At 45.7% G+C, this 23,818-nt stretch overlaps 1 protein-coding gene across 1 annotated transcript in view; it reads left to right on the top strand.

The window, feature by feature from the left end:
• The window catches only part of LOC144365970 (uncharacterized), a 45,468-nt gene that overhangs the window by 17,795 nt on the left and 3,855 nt on the right, over window positions 1–23,818 (top strand). The window contains exon 3 of the mRNA XM_078018802.1: window positions 3,322–3,465. Within this exon, the coding sequence (XP_077874928.1) occupies window positions 3,322–3,465 (144 nt within the window). The remainder of the gene's footprint in view (window positions 1–3,321; window positions 3,466–23,818) is intronic.

Below are 23,818 nucleotides of genomic sequence, written 5' to 3' on the forward strand. Positions count from 1 at the left end.
AAATACTTAGCAGATGGACTCCAAGGGAAGGTCACCAGGGCCACACAGACCTCCTCCCGCTCTCAGCCCTGCCGTGTGGGAGCTGTGGGACCTGCAGACTGCTTGAGGTTGCTGAGCCTTGGTTTCTTCATCTGCAAGGTGGGCCCAACTCTACAGAGTGTTTCGAGGATTGAAAAACAACAAGGGTAAAGAGGTTAAGCCCGCACGTGACAGGCAGCCATAAACTTAGCCCCACTGAAGGAAATGGTAACTTGTGCCTTAGGCTGAGTCGAGTTGAGGGTGAACATTAGGAGCGAGGGATGAGTGGAGAGGAGGGGCTCTGGGGCAGTGCTGGGCAAGCCTTCCACGGCTGCTGCTGAGAGCTGCGTGCCCCAGGCTCCATGCACAGGGTCTTCGTGTGCAGCCCAGCCCAAGCCGGGTGGAACAGAAGACCCACATCTGTGCACCTCGAACCCCAGGCCCCCAAGGAAGGACAGCTTCCTGCTCAGTCCCTGATTTCAGAAATCAGTTCGTCTGCGAATTTTTTTAACAAAGTCACCAGTTACTCGGAGAGCCCCAAATACTTAATCCGGCTCTGTTCCTTTATGCCAAACCCACTGCGGGTGATGGAGTTCGGGCTGGAGAGACTGGAGGAGCACACCTCCCTGCTCCACCCCCACCAGGATGCACCCCCCAAACTCATTCCGGCCACGAGCTGACCGCACACCAGACCATTTCCCCTGCAGCATTCAGGAGAGAAGGTGAGGTCCCAGAAGCCAAGGCCAGCAGCACTTGCACTGCAAGAGCCACCAGCCAGCCCACTGTCAGCTGGAAATTTGTCACCGCCCAGAGAGGCAACGGGCAAAGTTGTTTCCGTTCGCCAGGTATTAGCTACGTCACTTGTTTCCTATTTCAGCGTGTTATAAAAATTTCCCCAGGCGAGAGGCCGAGGCCTCTGTTGTGAAATCTGGTTAACACGAGGCGCCGGGTGGTTTTCTGTTTTCATGACATCACTCACTCGGGTTAGTCTCTGTGTGTGTCAGAAAAGTAGAGCCCCAGGAAGCTGGCAGCTCTGCTGGGGTCCCAAAGAAATGAGGGAAAGAGGGCAGAGGAAGGACAGGGGAACAGAAATCCCAGGAGAGGAGACAGAATTCCCGGCCACCCCAGGACCAGGCGCTCGGCAGGGATCCCTCAAGGAAGAAACTTCCTTTGCTTCCTGTTTCTGGACGTGGCCACTCTATGCTTATCTGACAGATGCAGACCTGTGATCTCAGTCTGGTTTATAACATCCTAATGAAACTATTCAAATATTTTACCCACTCCCCCAGAGGTTCCATATCAGCTGGGTGTTCTCATTTGCTTTAAATCTGCAGGTGGCTGGAGGAATTGGGCCGGAGGTCAGAGCGATTCCCTCAAGTACCATTGTGCCCGGGCTGGTCTCAGATTTGTGATCCTCCTGCCTCAGCCTCCTGAGCAGCTGAGATTACAGGTGGCAACACCACAGCCAGATCCCCTCAGGAGCTAAAGACGGCTACTGTAGGCTAGACAGTGAGGCAGCTCTGAAGGGAGAACCAGGTGGACCAAACCATAAAGTTCAAAATGAGAACTTTATAAAAAAAAAAGGGGGGGGGGTTACAGTAAAGCACAGCAAAGCGAGTATTGTTGGACCCACTTCCAGGAGCAGCTGATATGTGCTTGTCGTGTCCATGTTAAGAATTCCTCTGAGAATTTTAATCTAAGGAAATACTTTTCAGACTTTTTTACACCGTAGCACACACAGTGGAGGGTAATATTCAGGTCACACGTTGAGGTAAACCACTGGCCCACCCAAGGTCCTGCTCAGAGCTGAGAGGATCAATAGTGTGGCTTTGTCCTAACTCCTTTGTAGAACATGCTGGAAGCTCCTGCTCACTCACTTACCCCGCAGAAGTCTTCCCCAAAGGTTGTAAAGTTAGCTATAGGTGGACCAAGTGGTCCTCCATTCTGGTGAGTTATTTATCCCTCAAATATAAGGAAAATCCTTTCCCCAAATAAATTCAGAGGAAACCAGAAAACGTTTAAAAGCAGAACAGGAAGTTCTGGGTCCCGTGCCCCATGGTTTGAGCCCCAGTTTCTCTACGCTGTTCTCTCCCTGAACAGTCAACCAGTCTTCAGCAAGGGCTGAAACCCCCTGCCTCCCGCCCCCAGTTCTTCTCTGGGGCTGTGTCATTTATGGACAGTGCCTGGAGGTGAGGGAAATGCTGAGTGGGAGGTGTCTGGTGGGCAGAAAGGCCGGGGAGCAGTTGCCCTTGATGGGGAACCTGTTGTCAGGGGCAAAATCAAAGACTCGTGCCACATAATTGATTTTTGGAAATTACAGGGTACTGACATTTTCAGTGTTTGTGTTTTGAATTACAGAAATGTGTCCTTAAGTCCCAATACAATTTTATTCAAATATCATGTTTGAATGAAATAGAAGTTTCTCTGTGCAAAAGATTAAGCTCAAAGAGTTACTTTGGCTGTTTGTAGAATGGAAAGAATTTGGCTGTGAGCAGGAGCTAGAAACAGCATGTGGAAGAAGACCATTCAAGGAAAGAAACTCTCATTTAGAGGATTTGTTCAGATTCGGCAGGAGCCTATAGCTAACCTTCTCTGCCTTTGGGGAAAATTTCTGCTGGGTAAATGAGCGAGCAGGAGCTTCCAGCATGTTCCACAAAGGAGTTAGGACAAACCACGCTATTGATCCTCTCAGCTCTGAGCAGTTCCTTGGGTGGGCCAGTGGCCTGAGCTGCCTTGGCTTACCTCAACACGTGACCTGAATAATTACCCTCCACTGTGTGTGCTATGGTGTAAAAAAAGTCTGAAAAGTGGGCTGGAGATGTGGCTCAAGCGGTAGCGCGCTTGCCTGGCATGCGTGCGGCCCGGGTTCGATCCTCAGCACCACATACCAACAAAGATGTTGTGTCCGCCGAGAACTAAAAAATAAATATTAAAAATTCTCTCTCTCTCTCACTCTCTCTCCTCTCTCACTCTCTCTTTAAAAAAAAAAAAGTCTGAAAAGTATTTCCTTAGATTAAAATTCTCAGAGGAATTCTTAACATGGACACGACAAGCACATATCAGCTGTTCCTGGAAGTGGGTCCAACAATACTCACTTTGCTGTGCTTTATTGTAAATCTCTTTTTTACAAAGTTCACATTTGAGAAGCAAAACTACAGTTTGGCCCCTGGCTCTCTCCCCTGCTAATCTCCACCTGGTGGAGCCAAACAGGAGCGGTGTCTTGCTGCATCCATCCTGGATGCGACTGTGTGTGCTGGCTTCCACTGAGTTACCCTCAGAGACTGACCCCAACTCTCCCCCCAGGAGAAGCCAGGAGTCCGCAGAGACCCTGCCCTGCGAGCATGCCATGCCTGGCCTCCAGAGCCCTGTGGTGTTGACCCCAGGCCCCAAGACCACCAGGAGGCGCCTCCTGCTCTTCAGGAACTGGCTGGTCACCACCAAGCAGAGGTGAGTGGTAGACAGTCTCTCCCTCTGCTGACAGTCTCTTACCAAGACCCTGCCACCACCCACAGCGCTGCAAGGGACCCGGAGCATTCATGGCATTTCTGTGCTGCAAGGACTGGGATGGTTTGATTCTAACCTTTTGATTGTCAGGTGAAGCCCCAAAGGACTAAATCCCTGGGACAACATCACACAGATAATGTGTAGAAAACTAGGGTGAAGAAAGTATGAGAAATCCATCATTCAAAAAGAAGCCCTATGAGAACATGACCCTTTGATCTCATCCAAAGTAGATAACGGGTTCACACCCATAAATTGGAAATTTGGAAACCCAAATGTTGCCCACATCATTTTTCTCTTTGGGAAGCTTTTCAATTATTACTTCTTCAGCATTTGCCTTAGATTAAGGGAAGGTAAGTCAACAGAATGCAATGTGAATTTGTGTGCCTGCAGGACAACTGTGTGCTTGCAATGCCTCCTCCTGATTTCCCACTCCCAGGACATGCGGGTGTGCACACGTACTGTACCGTTTCTATGTGTTCTGGATACGCGTCCATCTAATTCACACGGTTCTCTGGAACAGGAGTTCCCACTCCACAGATCTTTAAAACTGCCCAGATAATTAATTATCAAGGTCATTAATGAGGCCCAAATAAATTCTTTTCCAGGAGCTCAGTTTGAATCTGCAGGGCAAATATGCCTCCCCAGGCCGCGGCCTGGACCTGGTGTGCAGAGGAAAGGAAGAGGCCAGGTGGCCTCTCCCTGCCCCGCTCCCGGGTCCCCTGCCCCTTCCTCCTCACATTTTTCTCATATTAACTGAAGGAGAAATGGGACCAAGGGTCAGCACCAACGAGGTCACTCCTTTGCATTCCCAGGAGCTGGGGAAGGGACCATAGAGGCTGAGGGTGTGAAGAACCCCCGGGGAAGCAGCAGAATGGGACCAGAGTGGGACAGTACCTCATGGCCCAGTGGAGGGGCAGCCACCCAGGGCCAGCACCCACCCTCCTCACCTCCCTGCCCACTCTTCTCCCCTCGGTTTTGGGATTCTCTCTTGTTCCCTGAGGATCACAAAGCCTAATGGAAATGTAAAGGAGTCCTTCCCAGAAGCAGGCCCTGGACCCGGGTATTGTCTGCAAAGTACCAACTCAAGCAAGGGACAGTGGCATGGGCTGCCAGAAAGGCTGCCCACTGGCATTGGATGCCAGAGATGTTCTGAGCCTGAGTAAAGGACCCAGTGGCCGTGAGGAAGAACACAGGGGATGAGAAGGTATGAGCTCCCACACCAGAACCCGGGGCCCCAGGTGGAATCCCAGGGCCATGACTAAATGCACGAAGGTTACCTCAGAGGGTCAGGCTCACCTCCTGGACACGAGTTGTGCTTGCAGCTTCAGAGCCCCTCGATTGCCACAAGATCCGGAGAGGAGCCCCAGAGCAGAGCTGCAGCACCAAAGGGACAGACACCGGCCCCACCCGCCACTCTGTGACGGAGCAGCTTCCAGGACTTCTCGTGCTTCAGTTCCAGCCTCACGACCCATTTTACAGATGAGCAAAGTAAAGCTCGGGAGATGGAACTGGCCCTGCGTCCACAGAAAATAAGGGGCAAAAGCAGGACTTAATTGGGCCACCTGTCCCTCCGAGGGTACAGCTCTGCACTGGGGCCCATTGGCCCTGGCCCTAGAGGACGCTTTCTCAGTGAGCCACATCTCCCAGGATTTTGTGCACTTTTCAAAAGAAACCAGCCTTCCAAAAATTCCACAGTAGAAAGGCAAGCAGGGAAATAAATGTAGAAACAGGCTTGTGGGATTGATAAGACAAGTAGTGGGACCCCCTGGGGCAGCACGGGATATCAAGGGTCAAGGTCAGAATCGATGCTGGCTGAAGCCCAGAGCCCTGGAGAGGGGGCCTGCCTTCTGGGGTGGGGGTAACACTGAGTCCTGTTTTGTAGGAAGAAGAACATTTACATATTTTGAGACTTTCATTCAATTTCCCCTGAAGAGTTCTAATTTAAGCTTTGTGGGGAAACGCGCCACATTTTAAAGAGCTTCTCACACCTACCCACCAGGCTTATTATGATTATTTTAGATGTTTAGAGATTTCAAAGAATTCAGAAGCTATCTGGCATCCTCTGCCCGTATCCAGCCAGGGATGCGATGTTTTCAGAGGCCCCAGAAAGCCCCGGAGACAAACAGAGGCTGGGGAAATCCTGCCTGCCCAGGGTCAGGAAGGGGACTCAGTCTCCACACGGGCAGAGGACGTCCCCAAGAAAGTGAAACAGCCTCTCAGCTGCTGGAGCTCACAGAGCACTAAGCAGGCTGCCACCCAACTGCCACTGGCTTTGTGCCCGGGGCTCACCGGATCTCAAAGCACTCCTGCTCACCTGAGTGAGGAGGAAGGAAGCGCTGCGGGCAGGGTGTGGGGAGGAGCCGCCATGGGGAAACTCAGAGTCAGCCTCCAGCACACCGCCAAGCTCGCGGCCCTGTGGCCACCCTAGGCAGGGGACATTGCCAGACCTGGAGAAATGCCCACCGGGCAGTGACCTAGCACCGCCAGGAGCTGAACATTCACACCACTCCCCAAGAGGGAGATGATCCAGAAAGCCTTCTCCTCCACGACCCCATAGAGAAGGAGGGGACCGGGAAGGTATGGCGCAGTGCACACACCCCCTGCCCTGTCACATTCCTCAGTGGACCTTGCTCCTCCCTTCCCCAGCTGCTCAGGCCACCTGGGACACCACACCTTCTTCCTGTGGCCAGCTCTTTCCATGTGTGGGGACCTGGCCCCAGGTGGATCCAAACACACATCCTGGAGCCACAGTGCAGGGGTTGGGGCTCAGCCCTGCGCTTACTGACCGATGCTGTGCGCCTTCATGTCTCACCTGCAAAACGGGAATGAGAATAGGGCCTGCCTCCAGGAGGCGTCGTGGGGAGTGAGCAGGATTATTTGCCATGCAGAACCAGACGGGGCTGGGATGTGTCCGTGCTTGTTATGAAGTGGGGCTGCTTCCTGTGTGCTTTCCAGGAGGGTTCTGTGCCCCACGTTTCACACATACAAACACACACAAAAAAAGTCTCCTCCCCTAGACTGAAGTTAATGGCTTATTAGCTAATCGCTGCTGACGTGGCGGAGGGTCTGCTGGACTCTGGGGCAGGAGCCTCAGTCCCAGCTCTTAAAGGGTTTATGACGCAATGGAAGAGTTTACAATCCACCAGGCTGGATGACTCCCTGGTTTACGTGTGTGTTATTCAAGAGGGAAATTGCTGAGTGTGGGGAATTTATCCAAAATATCCAATTTTAACTTGGAGTTGAATTTTCTACTCTATGTTTTCAAGATGTACTTGCTACTATACTCCAATATGTACATGAAGAACTGTTTTAAAGCAGTTTTACCATATTTTTACAAGCTTGGAGATGTGATTTTTAGAGCACAAAGAATGCAGAGCCACGTAGTTATTTTCCGATCCATGAGATTAGCCTCTGAGAGTGAAAATCCAGTCTAGCCTCCTCCATCCATTGACAAGAAAAGCACGCCCTTTGCCTCCAAAGCCAGAGGGCAACTTTGTCAGTTGCATTTTACTATAAATAGTAGATGTGAGGAAGTATTTCATAACCTGCCTGAATTGTTTTGAAATATCTTTTTAGCCTTTAGGCAATAACTACTCACAGTTGATAACAAGCAACTCCAGTACCAGCTACAAAATTTGTAGAACCCAGGGTGAAATAAAATAGGGGGCCCTGTTTTCAAAAAGTAATAGAATTTTCAGACAGCAAAAGCAGGACATTAAGCCCAACACAAGGGCCTCTGAGTAGAGGACCTGGGGGACTGCATGGGTCCAGGGCTCTGGCCCTGGCTTCCCCTCTTACTGATTAAATGAGTTTTAAATCCTCACTTCCAAAGTGAAGCCCTTTACCAACATTGACCATATTAAACAACATTGACTTTGCTTAAAAAAACAAAAACAAAAACTCATTTCTTTGCCAAAAATCATGCTTTCAAATAAAACAGACACAAGCTCAACATTATTTTTAAAAGTTACATAAATTCATTTCTCACATTTTATGTGCATTTAAATAAATAACTTTATTTTAAAGTGAAAATGAGAATTTGATATAGATTGTATCAGGTGATCTCATGCAGGGGCTGACCTAACCTGAGTTTCTCATTTTACAAAGGCCATACCATCAAACACGGTGAATTTAGAAATTATAGTTCATCTGTTCCTATTGCCTGCCATAATAGAGATCCATTTATTTCCCACATGCTGGGAAATTTCCTCATCAACACTCATCCAGGGCAGTCCATCTGGAAGGAAGACCTTAGGGCTGTCACACAGCACACCTGCCCAAGATTTCAGGTGTCACCGTTCATTTTCACTTTGTGCCAGGAATTGTTCTGAGCCCTTTGCTTGCAGTAATTCCTCGAATCCTGGCAAAAAAAAAAAAAAAAAAAAAAAAAACCATCTGGGAGGAAACAAGATTCCATCACTTCTGCTAATCTAAGCTGAGAAGCAGGTCGCCCCACCCAGCCCATGCTCCAGAGGTGGAAAGTTAAGTTTTGTCTTGTGAAAGGAGAAATACCAAAGAACTTCTGGGCATCCTTTAAAACCAGGCATCGATGTCTAGATTACCCTTTAAGGTGTCAGTAAATCTAGTAAGTTCACCTAGGAGTGAGTGTGGACAGGATACCAGGGCTGAGCCCTAGGATGCTTCAGCATTCAAAAGCTGTGATTTCTGGTTTTTAGAGAGGCAACTGAGGCACAGAAGTTCCACAGCTTCCCAAGGTCACCAAGCTAGTGACCAAGTTGGGCAAATAGGAAGGCTAATGAAGGTGCATAAACCGGTATTTGCTGTTTGGTCTGGTGTGTGGGATCCATTCCTTCTGGAAGTCTTGGCCTCAAAGTTTCTGCCACTAGTTTATTGCACAATTTCTTGTTCGTCTGTTCAACCAATATCCACTGCATTTGTACATGCCAGGCACTATTGGGATAAAAGGGAAAAGCAGTCCTGCTCTGATGGAGCTCTAGTCCAGCAAGGGGAGATGGGAGATAGGTGAGAATCGTAAGTGATACAGTATGTCGGGTGCTACGGGTGGGGTGGTAAAGAAGAGCTGGATAAATATAGGACCTGGGGGACTGCGTGGGTCCAGACTCGGGCCCCAGGAATGGGCCGTTCATGGCAGATGGTCTCACTTGTGTCCCTCTGGCTACTGTGCTGAAGACAGCTGAGGGCTCAGGACAGATGCCAGGGGTAGAAAGAAGAACCAAGCCAGGGTTGGTGGGGTCTTGGCGCCCAGACCTGCAGCACAGCGCTGAAAGGGGGATGGGTCCCGAATGCAGACACTGTGAAGGCCAGAACCACCCACCACCTTAGGGTGCTGGAGAAAGGGAATGTCCGGGAGGACTATGACTTCCTGGCCCAAGGAGCCAGAATGATGGATTGGCCTTCCCTGACACGAGAAAGTCTGAGTGGAAGGTTCTGGACCATGAGACCAGCAGTTTGGTCTTGGACAAGTTGACCTGGAGATGTTGGACATTTAAAGGAAGATGTGAGGAGGCAGCTGCCTATGGGAGCGGACTGTGTAGTTGTCTTCTACCAGGTCACATTACTCCACATACTTTTTCTATTAAAAATTGTCTTAGAGGTAAGAAAAGTATCAGCTAGCATCAGCGGAGGTACGACACGAAATAACATTCCAAATTGAAGCATGATTTTTTTTTTAAAAAAAAATCACAAACTCAATTAGTTCAGTAAGGTCTAACTCTTCTTAATCGCTATGTCATGTAATCACATATGACATAAAAGTTTGAGTACAGCTTTTATTCAAACTCACTTTATAAGTTAACTATCTTGAAAAACTTACGTCGATTCTAGTGCTACAGAACTGATACAAAATGATTGGACAAGCTGCCCCAAAGAACATACTACTGTAATCCAAGTAGATAAAGTAAAAACAGACGTCCCAGGATTCATATTAGTTCATCAAATTCTTTACATAGGATAAAACATCTAAAAGATCCAGTTATGGCCCACTCCTGGTGTAGTGCGCTACCCCTGCTCCTGTCCTCCCTGCTGGATACATGGAAGGGGACCCTACCCCCAGGCTCTCACTTGGCCTGCAGCACATTTTCACAAGTTGCCCACCAATGGCACAAGTGCCATGTCTATGATTTTGCAGAATTGATCTGTTTGATCACTGACAGCTGGAATCCCTGGATGGCACCTCACACACCTGCCCAAATCACAGAGCAAAATAACCCCTCACAGTGTGTTGTCACGTGTCCGGTAAAAAAAAAAAAAAAAAAGAACTAAGGTGAACTATCAGCCTTTGTTTAAAAAAGAACCCGGGTTCGTTTTTGGCATTGGAAGTGAAAAGCTGAGATTAAGGTTCATTTTACTTATTCAGTCTTAGATAATTTTTTTTCCTCGGGGCTTCATGGGAAAAAGTAACCTCCATCCACAGGAGTAGGTCATTTTGACTATCTCGTACGACTCGGGGGAATTGTTTACATAAAGCCCCAGTGTCGATCTGAGCACTGTCCTCCTTATAAACAGGTGAAACCATGAAGTGAGCGTCTCCACAGAGAACCCACCTATGGGGACCTGCCCTGACTACGCGGCACCAAACGAGAAATGACTCGTCCTCCGAGTCAGCCTGCGGCCATTGAGGCCCTCGCTCTTTTGGGTGCCTTCCTCAAAAGAGCCCCAAGTCAGAAAAATCAGCCCCCTGCAAGAATGCAGTCGGGACACGACAGAGAGGGTTGGCAGTGGAGACCAAAAGCCCGCGCTCACGGGGCAGCTGCTGTGTGATACACTCTGTGTGAAGCCCTGTGCTATAATACCTAATTCTGCCTTTACAATAACTCTATGCGTCAGATACTGGAGAAGACAGCTCCTGACACCAAAATGTCAGAATATGGCAGCTTCTAAAATGCAAGCCTGTATTTCTTGTTCAGGCACCTGGAGTTTGTGTAGCACTCAGCTGATCTAAGCTGGGCTCAGCCAGGCTGGCTGCCCAACACAGCTGAAGGTCAAGAGCTCTTAGGGTCTCTCATTCTTCAGGGATGAGTAGGACACTCAAGGCCTGTTTTCAGGGGGGGTGGGCAGGGTGCCTGGCATGGAACCTGGGACCCTCCACATGCTTCTCTGGTGCTCTACCACTGAGCTACCCCACCACCAGAGCCCAAGACATGTGTTTCTGATGGTGCAGAGTGCAAGAGAGTAAACCCAAGTCACAAGGGCCTCAGACATAGCTCACTCAATGACACTCTCATCCTGTTGTCCAAACAAGTCAGATGGCCCAAGGTCCAGAGTCAGGGAAGTAGGCTGTGTCCACTATGAGGCCATGTCTGGGTGAAAACTGAGACCAATAGTCAAATCTAGCACAGGCACTATTACTATGGTCATTTAAAAACGAAGACACCAAGACAAGGTAGAAGAGTTGCCCTATGTCCCACTAATGTCAGATGTAAATCCAAGTGGACCCAGGGCTCAGTTCTCACGCAGGCTGGCCTGAGAGGTGAGCAAAAGAAAAGACACAAAGGGTCAGAAATGGACCAGAAAAAGGCCAAGGGGAGGAGCAGATGGAGCCAGCTCAGAGCAGTCCTGCCTGAGCTGCGCCATGCCTGTCTTCATATCCGGTGGCCTGCGGGGTGTAGAGAACCCACTCTAGGCCCAGGGAGTGTCACAAATGGTCACAGTGGGGAAGTTACTCCCAAATCTTTGAAATTCCCATGAATTATCCAATATTTTGCGTTTTTCATTATATTTGTATTCAAATAGTCTGCACAGAGCAAAACAAAATCATAACTTTAAAAATGAGAAATGATTCATAAATATACTATAGTACTTTCCCCTTGTTTGAGAGTTGGTTTATAAGAAGCCTTTGTCATACATTTAGTATATTTAAATATATTTTGAAATAGATTATTTTAACTTGTGGAATTATAAAGATTTTCCTTTTAAAACTATTTTTATCAGAACCCGAAAATATATGCTACTTGCTTGTCTAAGACAGGAATAAATTTCAATGACTTCAAAAGTGTTTTCTTAGTACTCTAGTTTTGCATGCAATAGATAAAAAAGTAATAAAATCAATGTAACTTGTCTTCATATTTCCAATAATTATACAGAACATAACAAAATAAGATAATGAACATAATTATAATTGATGAGAAGAGTCTTTTACATTTTAAGTTTTCAATGTTTTAATTTTCTATTATGGCAAAATGTTGCCAATGTGGACCATATTTCTAAAAACTTCAGTAAAATTCAAGCAGCTGTTCCTTATCAATCAGTTTCTTTTTCCTGACCAAATCAAATACATAATAGGCAAAAGGATTATGAAAGAGTAATTCAAAGGAAAAAACCATCAAAGGAGAAATAACAAACTTGTTTTAACCCCAAAATAGATCAAGTTGCAATTACTCAATATGATGATGATGTAACCCTAGTACTTTCATAGAAAGGAAAAGGATTCTCATGTACTATGTCATTCTGCAAAGGCATATGCCACCCTGGTTTACTGTAAAACTTCTGTCCTGGGGTGCTGTGTTATTTTAATTAGCAATGGCCAGGGCAGAGTTTTGGAGTAAACGTGAGCTTTGAAGATGGACAGTTTCAAATCCCTTTTGGAAAGGATTTTTCTTTCTTCTCAGATTTTTCTGAGCTCTGAGAGCTTGGACACATATTTGTAAACATAATATACAAATTTCATCTTGGTTGTCAAAGCCTTTAGATATAATTGTGGTTGAAAAAAATCTAAGCATATTGTTAAACTAACTATAAATAATAAATATTTTTAAAGGAATCTTTTATTTTGATCTTAAACACAAAACTTAAAAACTAGCCCATGTTGTATATGTTAGAAATACTGGGGAGCTGCAAGGAATCAAACATGTACTCAGAAGTAGCTCAGCAAAGCAAGCTTTCCTTCTGCAGGAGGGTGTGCTACCAAACCTGACAAGCAAGCACACTGAGGTAGGTAGTCCACCTGTGTTTTTTGTTTTTGTTTTTATTTTCATTTTTAATTTTTTTAGTTGTCAATGAACCTTTATTTTACTTATTTACATGTGGTTCTGAAAATCAAACCCAGTGCTTCACACATGCTAGGCAAGCACTCTACCACTGAGCTATATGGCCACCCCAGTCCACCTGTTTTTATCCCTAAAACAGCACTGCCCCTTGCTGATAGGAGGAGCTTGGGGTCACAATCTAGAAGACTAGCTAATTTTAAAATTGGGAAGAGAAAAGAGAAGGGCTTACATCCCAATGAAGTCTAAATACTGTATTCTGAAAGTGTACCACCAGACTTTCTCTCACATATATTGTTTACCTTAAATGCAATGATCACAAAATAAAAAAAGATAAATAATACATGAATCATCCATTTAATTAAAACGTATAGAAAACCAAATTTAAAATATATACAAATAGAAAAACATAAGAAGAAAATTTAAATTGAAATAACAAAAGCATAAAATGTAAAAATAAAGATTTAATTTGAAATTATTTTTTAAATTATAATAGGAAATAATCTAAGGAAAAAATGTTCAATACCTTTATAAACAAAGCTTTAATTACATAAAAATAAAAGAACACTTAAACAGTAGAAAATTATACCATATACATGGATGGCAAGACTCAATTATGAGGCTGTTATTTTTTTTTTTTCTAAATTATTCTATGATTGCTGTGTTGATCAAAATCCTCAGGAGATATTTTTTAAATAGATCTAATTATTAATTTCTTAAGTGCACCAAAATAGCCAAGGCAAGTCTACAAATATAGTAGGGAGACAGACCCTATCATCCACCAAAACAAAAGATAAAGCCACAGAAATTAAGGCAGACATAGTCAGGTGGTGGCATTGTGGATGATTGCTTTTTTCTTCTTAATATTTTTTCAGTGTTTTTAAATATCAGTTTATCCCCCCCCCCTCAAAAAAAATGACAACGTGTAAGACTAATATATCTCATTACGGCAAGAACAAGAAGGAAGAAGAGGAACTATAGGAAACAATGAGCATTTAAAAAGAAAATCTGCACAGCGGCAGCACCAGCAGATGGCCCACATTAAACAATACCATAGGGTGAATGTGGGACATTGCAAATTGCCTAGTGATGTTGTGCACCATCACAGACTGCGTCTTCAGATATACAGCGATATGTAGATATGTACATACACATGTCTGCTATTAGTAGATTCCAATTTCATCATTTTCACAGAAATAAAATTTGGCTATAGCCCTGTCAATTACTATACATACAATGAATCTCACTTTACTAAAAAATCCTGTCCTTTTGCAATTTTTTAGTTGTTAATTGGAATGTCAAAATCCTTTTCTCAAAGCTTGAGAGTCAAGGGTGGATGGGACATTCCATTATCTGTTGCTTGCCAGTGCGATTCTGTGTTGTGCTGATTCTGCACAGTGTGCTGCTTTTTTCCAGCACTGGCTCTAGGAGGTTCATTATTGAAAGCAATTTGCTTTATCTCCTTTCCTTGGGAGATGAGACTTCGCCCTGGGGTGCTGTGTTATCTTAATTAGCAATGGCCAGGGCAGAGTTTTGAAGTAAACGTGGTGAGCTCTGGAGATGGGCAGTTTCAAATCCCTTTTGGAAAGGATTTTTCTTTCTTTTCATTTCTGAGCTCTGAGAGCTTGGACACATGTTCTCTCACCTGTGCAAAGAGGAAACAGAACTCCCCTATTGGGCATTAGTGAAGAATTGATGTGTCAAGTCCTTGGTGCTCAACAGACATTAGTTACTTCCCTTAAATGTTGATGTAAAAACTAAGATGGGGTAGGTTTTTAGGAAAGTGTGAAGGTTTAAGTACATCCAAATTCAGGTAGAGTCTGTTTTTCTTTGTTTTCACCCCCAATATATTCTCTTACTCCTGATCTGTTGTTTACAGTGACACCTGATTGTAAGGATGATGGAAAGCTGGCAGGACAGCCCAGCCATGGGATGTGGGGCCAGATGAGGGGCTGAGGACCCCCCTTTATCTGTCTCTCTTTATCCCATTGCTGGCTTCACATAGGGAGGAATAATAGAAATGAGGGTTATGTTAATAAACAAAACAAGCCCTTGAGATCCTTTCTTCCCTTCACTGGACATTACACTATCATGCACAGCCAGGAGGGAAAGAAAGGGACCTTCCATGGCTCTGGACTCGGTATCTGAGCTCCACAGCCCTTTCTGCAGCAGGGGAAGCCCCAGGAGCCATACTCTGCCCAGCTACTTTCCCCTTAGCAGATGTGGTCAGTTGCACTGGGCCAATGTCAACAAAGGACAGCTTCTATGCTGTGTACAGGCCCAGAATTTGGGGAGATGGAGGATGTGGGCAAAGTTTGGGGCTATTTTAACCTTCTTAAAGGTTTGGTATCTCTTGTACTGTTGAAGTACAAGGGACCCTCCCAGGGTCCTTGGTCCAGTCTCCGTTTCATGAATTCCAGATGCACACAGCTGTTTCTGAAAATAAACCAAGTAAGGTAGCTCTGCAGGGCCAGGAAGCCTTATGTGCCCAAATGCCACTCTGTGACTTCAGTTTGGAGGTTGATGACACAACAAAGAGCTCACATTCTATTCTGTCTTGTCTATGTGCCAGGCCCTGTGCTGACGTTTTTATATTACTTACACAATCTGGTCCTCATGGTAACTGGTCCTAGGCATTTCTGTTCTCATTTTGATGGGAGAATGGACGCTTGAGCTACCTCCATCCCTAGAACCGCAGCACTGGTGAGCAGTCCCCTGGGGATTTGAACCTGGCTTCGCCCCTGCTTTGAATTGCTGTGCAGAGGCTTCATAGATCTGGGCCCAGATGCATCCATAGTTTATGTGAACTAGGCTTTCTTGAAATAGCTAGTGGAAAAATTATAAAACAAAGTAAGGGGAAAAAATGTAAAACAAAAACAACTTGTCCCAGGAGACTGTAATTCAATTTTACCAACGTTCTCTAATTAAGAAAATTGTCTGAATTTGTCTTCTTCCTTCTCCTCATTTTATAGCCCACATATTTTATAAAAACCTAAAGCTCTGGGTCATTCAGATGTCCTTGAAGAGACTTTGTCCTCCACCGGTTGGGGGTTAATACTTCCTCATGCAGGCCTCAGTCTCTTTTTATTGCATTCCAAATAGATTTTTTTTCTCCCAAACTGTGAGCCTCAGGTTGCTGTGCTCTGATGCAGGGAGCCCAGCCCAAGGGAGGGAGCAGCTGGAAGGCGACAGGGAAGGGGACACCGTCTTTGACAGCTAATTACATCACCTCTCCAGAGACTCCCTACTTCCTCCAGCACAGCTCTCCAGGGGCTAGCTTTACTTGTAGAGTATGCAAGGGAGACAAATAAAAGAAACGGCCAGGTAGAACATAGGAACTTTAAGAGATCGCCCTGGCCTTACATAGCAGCAACCCTGAAAGCTCACTTAGGGGTACACTAAGTCAAGACAGACTTCTCCTTATCATGAGAATGAGACCGAGGGTTCAGGGCACAAGCCAAAATGCCCTCCCACCTTTTCTTGCAGGTCCATTCAGTGAACAAGAGTACGTCGTTCTACCCCACTCCCTCCACTCCTGCCTGACCCTTCAGTCAGGCCCCCCGACTCTGGCCTCACCCCCATAATGGCACTAGACCACACGTGCCCCCAGGAGGGGAAGATGTGGGCTGTCCCCCAAAAGCTCACGTGTGAGACAGTGCAAGGTTAGAGGTGGGGTTTTGGATAATGAGAGCGTAACCTCCTTGGTGTGTTTACCCCCTGACAGGGATCAACTGAGTGGCGCCTACAGGCAGGGAGGTGGGTCCCTGCGCCCTGCCTTTTGGGGTTTACATTTTGTCCTTGTTGAGCAGAGCGCGCTCTCTCTCTCTCTCCTCTCTCTCTCTCTCCTCCCTCCCTCTCTCTCTCTCTTTCCTCTCTACCCCCCCTCTCTTCCCTCCCTCTCTCTCTCTCTCCCCCCTCCCTCTCTCCCTCCCTCCCCCCCCCTTCTCTCTCTCCCCCCCCCTCCTTCCCGATGCCACGTTCCCAGCTGCGTTCCCCTCCCCACTCTTCCAGCATGGTGTTCTACCTCACCTCAGGCCCCGAGGAGAGGAGACAGTTATCTATAGACTAAGGCCTCTGGAACCCCGAGCCTCAAAGTAAACATTTCCTCCTGTAATTGTTCTTGTCAGGTCTTTCTAGTCCCAGCAATGACAAAGCTGACTAGGACAGGTCACCCTGGCCATGGGGGGGCACCCGAAACAGGTGCAAAGAACTTCAATGGACAAATGAAATGCAAGCCCAAGAGGTAGTTAGTGCCTATGAAAGAGTTGTTTCAACTAGAAATTTCCAATCAGAAATACAAGGAAGGACCATGATAAAGAACAAACTGATGATTCAGCTGGACCAGAATTCAGTCCCAGATATCAGGGGGTCTTAAACCTTGGACGCCAGCCTTCTCCTCTGTAAGACGCAGTAACAGTACCACCACACAGTGGTGGAAGGACAATGATTGGGAAATACGTACCACAGACCTAAGGACGAGGGAAGTGCCCCCAAATGCCAACATTTAAAAATGAACCTGGTTCCATGAGCTCTCGTTGTATTATTGTTTTGTTGTTGTTAATTGTCCCTGGATCTCTCACAAATCAGAAAGAAGTGACATCAGTGCTTGCCTTCTCAGTGAGAAGGAGCCCAGTGTCCAGTCCTTGTTGCAGGTGGCAGTGGGAGACAGCTGCACTGGGTCAGGAGGGGATGGGTGCAGGGCTGCAGGGGGCTGGAATTAGGGGTTCGGAAAACCCATGGTTGACCACAGAAGATGGGCTGTGGTAACACCAGCCCTGCCTTCCCTCCACTGGGCCCCCCCGTGGAAGGACAGAGGCGCCTGCAGCTGGAAGCCCACTCTGTGGTTTGACTTTTCCTGTCCTCCCACTTGCTGCTGAGTGGGCTCCGACACTATTACTCACGGGCCTGGAGGCCTCACACCCCAGAGGCAGGGGAATCACAGACCAGGCCTCTTCCTATTGGCCCCAAAGCACTGGCTTAGACACTGAAGCTCACCGGGTTCCCATGAGCACTGTTCACTTCTCTTTGGACACTGGGATTCCTCCTGCCAGGGCTTTTGAGAAAAGGAGCCTGTGGCAGCCTCCGTTTCCCCTAGCAAACCACCGTGAGGTTTAAGGAGTTACTGTTGTCCTTATCCTCTTTTAAAAAGATCTGAAACTTTTTGTGGCAGCTGCAGTCCTGAGAAAGATCTGCTTTTGGCAAAAGGCCTTGTAGTTGCATCTCTGCTGAGCAGTGACTCTGGCCAGTGGGCAGCAACAGGATCGCACTCACTGACTTTCCTTGTCCCCTCTGGAAATGAGCTTCACACTGCTCTGCCTCCCAAGCACTGTCCCAGGAGGGAGCACCTGCCCAGGTCAACGGGAGCCGCAGAGGTCAGTCAGGATTTCATTCAACATAAGCTTGAGCCGTGAATAGTACTTCACTCCATCCCCAAAGTAAGAACCTGACATTGCAAGTAAACAAATCATTTAGTACACTTGGGCATGGAGGTGCAGGAAAGGATTGATGCTTGTTATTATCAGGAAGCTTTTCTCTACTTACCTTCATGCCAGGTTCTATTCTAGTCCCTGGTACATCAAGGGGCTTTCATCCAGTCTAATTGGTAAAAGAGGATGTGTGCAGAAAGCATGAGCAACCATGAACCCCATGGTCATCTTTGAATAGCACTCCAAGTCCCAACAGATGGTTCCCTTAAGAAAGTTCTGGGCATTAAGAGTGGGAAAAGAAGTACAAATTGAACATCTCTCACCTGAAAATCCAAAATCTGAAATTGCCCAAATCCAAACCTTTTCAAGTGATGCCACAGTGGAAAATTCCACACTCTACCTCCTGCTTTTGTAAATAAAGTTTTATTGAAACATAGTCATGATGATTTGTTTACACATAGTTTAAGGCAACTTTTGTACTACAATGGCTGAGTCCAGTAGTTGCACAAAGCAAAAAATGTTAACTTATGTAGTCCTTTACCGAAGAAGTATGTTGACTCCCGATGTAAAAAATTCCAAGAATCAACCAAATTGCTGTTTAAAAAAAAAAAAGAAATTATCCTAATTCTGTTGGGTGGGGTTGGAGAAGGAGGTAAACTTGAATGGTATAAACTGTTTTTTTCCTGCCACCTGAAATATTAAATTGATCTAAATAGATGTCCAGCCCCCAAAATCAATCAAGACTCATTCTTATTCAATATAAGCTTCGTGAAAGGTGTCCTGTAATTATTAAAATGAAATCTGTTGTCTTTATTCAGGACGATGGTATTATCTGTTATTTTTTTTTTAAAAAAAGGCAAAGAAGTGATTTGGGGAAAACATTAGGCTTTGAATCTGAAGGCTTGGGTTTCAGTCTCAGTTCTGCTATTTATGAGGTTTTTGCAAAGTCCTTGCAGCCTTGGTTTTCCCTTTAAAAGAAACCTCCGACAGGGTGGGGATGAGATTAAATGAGATGTGTAAAGTCCACCTTGAAAGCTAACATGGTGAGCAAATGCTGCTCTTCAGACGGTTTATGTGTGAAATTGTTACAGGTTTATGGCGTGGTATTTGAAAGCTGGTTTACCGGAAAGTCAGAAAGGATTCTAAGCATGTTCATAAATCAACAGATTTCAGAATTTAAACAATAACATTTTGGTCAGAAAAATAACAAAATGTCAACAGACTTAAAGTTCAAGGATGAAGATGATAAGAAGATAGGAAAGGTGGGAGGTGAGAGTGACTAAGAAGGGACTTAAGGGGGAGAAAATAACAAAAGAAGATAGAACAGACAGAGAGCCAGCCGACATCCCCAGCTAGGATGGGAATGTCAGGGGGCAGTGAGGCACATGGGCTGGGGGCACCAATGACTTTAACACAAGAAGGCAATGGTGACTTCTCAACTTTATGAGCCCTTTCCCACCTCAGGTGGTTTGTATGTGCTGCTCCCTGTCTCTGGAATATTCTTCTTGCCTCAGACAACCTCTACTCTCACTCTAACCCACCGTTCTTCCCCAAAGCCTAATGATCACCTCGCAGAGAGGTCTCCCTGCCATCTCATCCAGCATCCATCGCCTAATAAATGAATGAGTAAATGGGCAGGAAGAAGTTACACAAGCAAATGGGCAGGCTGGAGACCTAGTACGTCTGAGCTCCGAAATCTGTGGATTTATGAATGGCACCCACAAGTATGGCCAGTGTTGTTTTTACTCTTTAACAAAGTGGCAAACGTGTCCATGAATGATGAAGAATTCAAGTATCCACAGACTTACATGCATCTAAAGTCTGATGCAATGTTTTCATCCCCTCAAAAATTGGGTGCCCAAATCTGCTCCAGTGGAGGCAGAGACTCTATTGATCCCCGTTGTGTCCTCAATACCTATCACAGTGCCTGACACATAGTAGGGGCTCATCAAATACTGGCTGAATAAAGAAAGGTGAACTACTCTTAGCAAAACTTTACAGAACTGGGCGGGGGGCACCCAAAATGATTCTTTGCTTGCCAAAGCACAGAAGAGATGTTGCCAAATTTGTGTGGCTAGTGATCATGCTAGACCAAGAGTCAGACATTCTGTTCCCTGTTACCTCACTACCATGGTGTCTGACCAGGAACCAAGCATGGCTCTGGGCCAATACTGTAAACATAGCCTTTTCTACTTTGAATTACTTTTATTCCTTTAAATGACCACAGCACATGTACAGATTAATTCAAATTGTTAAAACTAAATTTTTGTTTTGTTACTCTTGACATTTAGAGATAATTTCATTCACATTTTCTTCATGTGAATGGCTTTTACATTTTTATTTTCCTACAGAAAGAAAGGAAAAAAAGAAAAACCATGGTATGGATAATACTACCCCACACCCAACAACAAAAACCAAAGTTTTCTTTCCCAAAAATGTGAGGCATTTCTGAAGAACATACAAATGACACTCCACCAAAATATGTCTCACCAGAATTTATCCTTACTGTGTTTTTGTTTTTAATCATTCTCTCTCTCCTTCCCCCTTCTACATCCCTTGAAGAATTTCTCTATGGATGGTGAACTCTAAAGTGAATATTTGCAGATCTCAGAGTGTTGGTGTCACATATGCATATACACTTCTTCCTTTCTGAAGAATCCTGGTTTTGTAAAAGTTCACTCTTCCCCCTTAGCCCTCAGTTCTTAGGGGAAGCTGATCCCTTCTCTGCTTGACTCTGGTGGACTTAGTTGACCTAAGGCTAATCCTTACCCCTTGCAATGATTGGTTCAGAGATAGACATGTGACTTTATTCTGGCCAATGAAATGTTGAGAAAGTTTTCCTAGTGTCTTCTGGGAAAAACCAAACTGCTCTCTGGGAATATTTCCATAAATAATAGCATAAGAGACTCCAAATCACACCAGGGAGCAAACACCAAAAGGGGCTGTTAGTAATTACAGAAAATAGGAATATTTGCATTGTAAGATCTGGAAATAATAAGGCAATCTTTAAAGAATATATCTATATGTATGTATGTATGTATATACATAGGGATAAGGAAAGATATATCATAAAGAATGAGTACGGGGAAGGGGGAAAGGTAGATAAACCTTTTCCCAAAAAGCCCAAATATAAATTATGCAAATTAAGCTAGAAGGCCTGGAAATAAAGATTCAGTGGATGAGTTTAACAGTACTTTACATGTATTTGACCAAGTAGTAAATTAGGATCTAGAACTAAAGAAATCACCTAGAATATAGGTCAGAAAGATAAAATGTAAAGTACAAAAGATCCGAAGGCAGAATGAGAAAAATCTCTCAGGGGTCTAATCAGCATGCCAGAACAGAGGGTAAAGAAAAAGAGAGGCAAATTCAAGAAATAATAGCCAATTTTTTTTTCTGAACTAGAGGAAAAACTCGAGTCTTCAGATTTTCTAAGTAGCCTGGATCTAGGGCAGTATAAATAAAAGCACTCAGGCACCTGGTAATAAAACTGTAGACTATCAAAGAAAATGAGAAAAACCTGAACTTCTATCTAAAGGGAAACAAAACAGATGAACTGAAAGGAATAACAAGTCAACTGACAGATTTCTAAGAAACAATAATGTATGTCAGAGACCATGAACGCCTTTAAAAGACTCAGCAAAAAAATTATCATCACACAAATCTAAATTCTAGATAAATTACCATTCAAATTAACAGCTAAATACAGACAATTTCTGACATACAAAGGCTAAAAGAGATGAGTGCCTATAGTCTTATTGGGGAAAAAAAATAACTATTTTGTTGTTGTTGTCCAATGAGAAGGAAAGAGGTACTTCTGCAAGAAGGAAGTCAAATCTAGAAGGAAAGTGGAGATCCAAAGACCATGGCGGCCCAAGAATTCAATTAAGTGTATTCATACGTCTAAATACTTATGGACTTGTACAAATAATAGTAACTGCTAATTGGGAATTGCTTAAAATCAGACTGGACCTGATATAACCAACAATAACAAAAAGATGGAAGGGAAAAGAAGGAAGTGAAGCCATTCTACTTCACTTCCTTCTTTTCCCTTCCAACTCTTCAAGAAAAGCATAGATCTATTAGTTACCCTAGATTTTGTTAGAAAAACTCAAGGTCAAAGTATACACATTCAAAATGAGTGGGTTACCTCTAAAATAGTGAAAAGAAATGTATGTTTCTACATTTTAACAGGAGATCAAAGAAAATTCTGAAACAACCTAAAAGAAAGTCTGGTCAGTTCCAGGAAGTCAGGAAGGGAAATGAGAAGAAGCGATGTTAAAAGATGCAGGCAGGAGGCAGAAGCCATGCTGGCCAGTTTGAGAGGGAGAGTGTGACCTGCAGAGTGGCCGACCAGCTGAAGAAATGGAAAGGCAGAGTGGAAGCAGCAAGACGTCACCAATGTGACAGCCGGAGGCAGCTATCTCGGCTGGGCTGGGAGAACAGAGGGAAGAAGTTGGAATTCCTAGCATCTTGGAGGAGCGTATTGCAGAGCAGGAACTAGGATCCTCAGACATGGCTCCGCGGGGATCTCCAAGATCAGAAGAGGGACCTGGGGCTGCATCCTAGAGCTCTGAGGAGGTGCCAGGACAGCAGGGGCTAATGGCCCCAAAGCTGTGTGACAAGGCAGATTTTGCGAATCTTCAGTGGGGTGGGGGATGGGGGGGTCTGAACTCAGCCATCAGCTAGTTACTGGGTGGGACTAGCTCTGCCAAAGTGAGGATGCATTTCTCAGGTGATGCTGATAAGAACCAGATGAAAGCAAGCAGAGCAGGGAAAAGCAGGCAGGAGCCCCCACCACCACGCCCCTCCTCTGTTCTGTAGCTTGCTAATCAGCAGAGCCTCCCAGGCAGAGACCGAAAAGCAGGAATGAGGTGTGCGGGCCCAGACCTGCCTCCCAGAGCAGAGAGGTGGTTTGGGCCTGGGAGAACACTGCTGAACGTGGCCTGCGGCAGCCTGGCTTCCACACACCCCCCCCCCCCCCCCGCCCCTTTCTCCTGGTTTAAACTCCATGTTCCAACCTAACAGGATGTGAAACTCTTTCATAAAAAATGAAGAAGCTCCCGTTCCCCGCCAAAATGAGGGGACACCAGGTCCTAGCGGTCACTGTGGCTGTCTCTGGAGAACGGTCACCATCGTAACCTCTGGGCTGGACCCGTCATTCCTCCAGTTCAGCCACAGTCCCATCTGAATACGGTGTTTACCGGAAGGCCACCAACCTCCCAGAACACTTGTTCAGAGTAATACAGAGAAAGAGAAAGAAAAGAAGACAGGATGATAAATAGGCCCACCCTCGGATCGCACACGACAAACACGTGAGAAAATGGACGCAGCTTCTGCAGTCCAGTCTCTCGGCTGTGTGGTTGGTATTTGTAACTTCTTTCTCCACCACCCCTTCTGTGTTCTGGGTCCTCAGTCTGTGGAAGTTCTCTGAACAGTGACTTGAACCTCATTCCACGGGGTCTAAATCCTCACTGGCTCTCAGTTTTCTCTCTTGCTGTAGTTTTCCTTTGCTGTCTTTGCTAGCTAGAGAGGGACTAAGGGACAGCCCCGTGAATCACCAGGATCCCAGACAGTCCTCCTTTGTGATCTGTGTGGCAACAGCCCAATTTCCTCTTGATGCCTGATTGCATGGCCCGCTCCCTGCCAGAGGTCACTCCCTTCCTTTTCATCTGGTTCATTGGCATGAGGATCCCCAGGTGCTCAGGGGAAGCTTCATCTTCCAGTCAGTGGGCTCACCACTGAGTCCTCTAGTGGAAGCATTCCTTCCTTCTAAACAAGATGTCCCAGAAGAGCTCAAAATCAGGACTATGGGAAACAAAAGTGCTAGAAGTGTGTTATTTCTGACCCTCTAATCCTGGCTGAGGGAGGAGCAGCACCACATGCTGAAGCCCAGTCAACTAGCAA

This window comes from Ictidomys tridecemlineatus, chromosome 8, assembly GCF_052094955.1.
Source record: "Ictidomys tridecemlineatus isolate mIctTri1 chromosome 8, mIctTri1.hap1, whole genome shotgun sequence".
NCBI lineage: Eukaryota > Metazoa > Chordata > Mammalia > Rodentia > Sciuridae > Ictidomys > Ictidomys tridecemlineatus.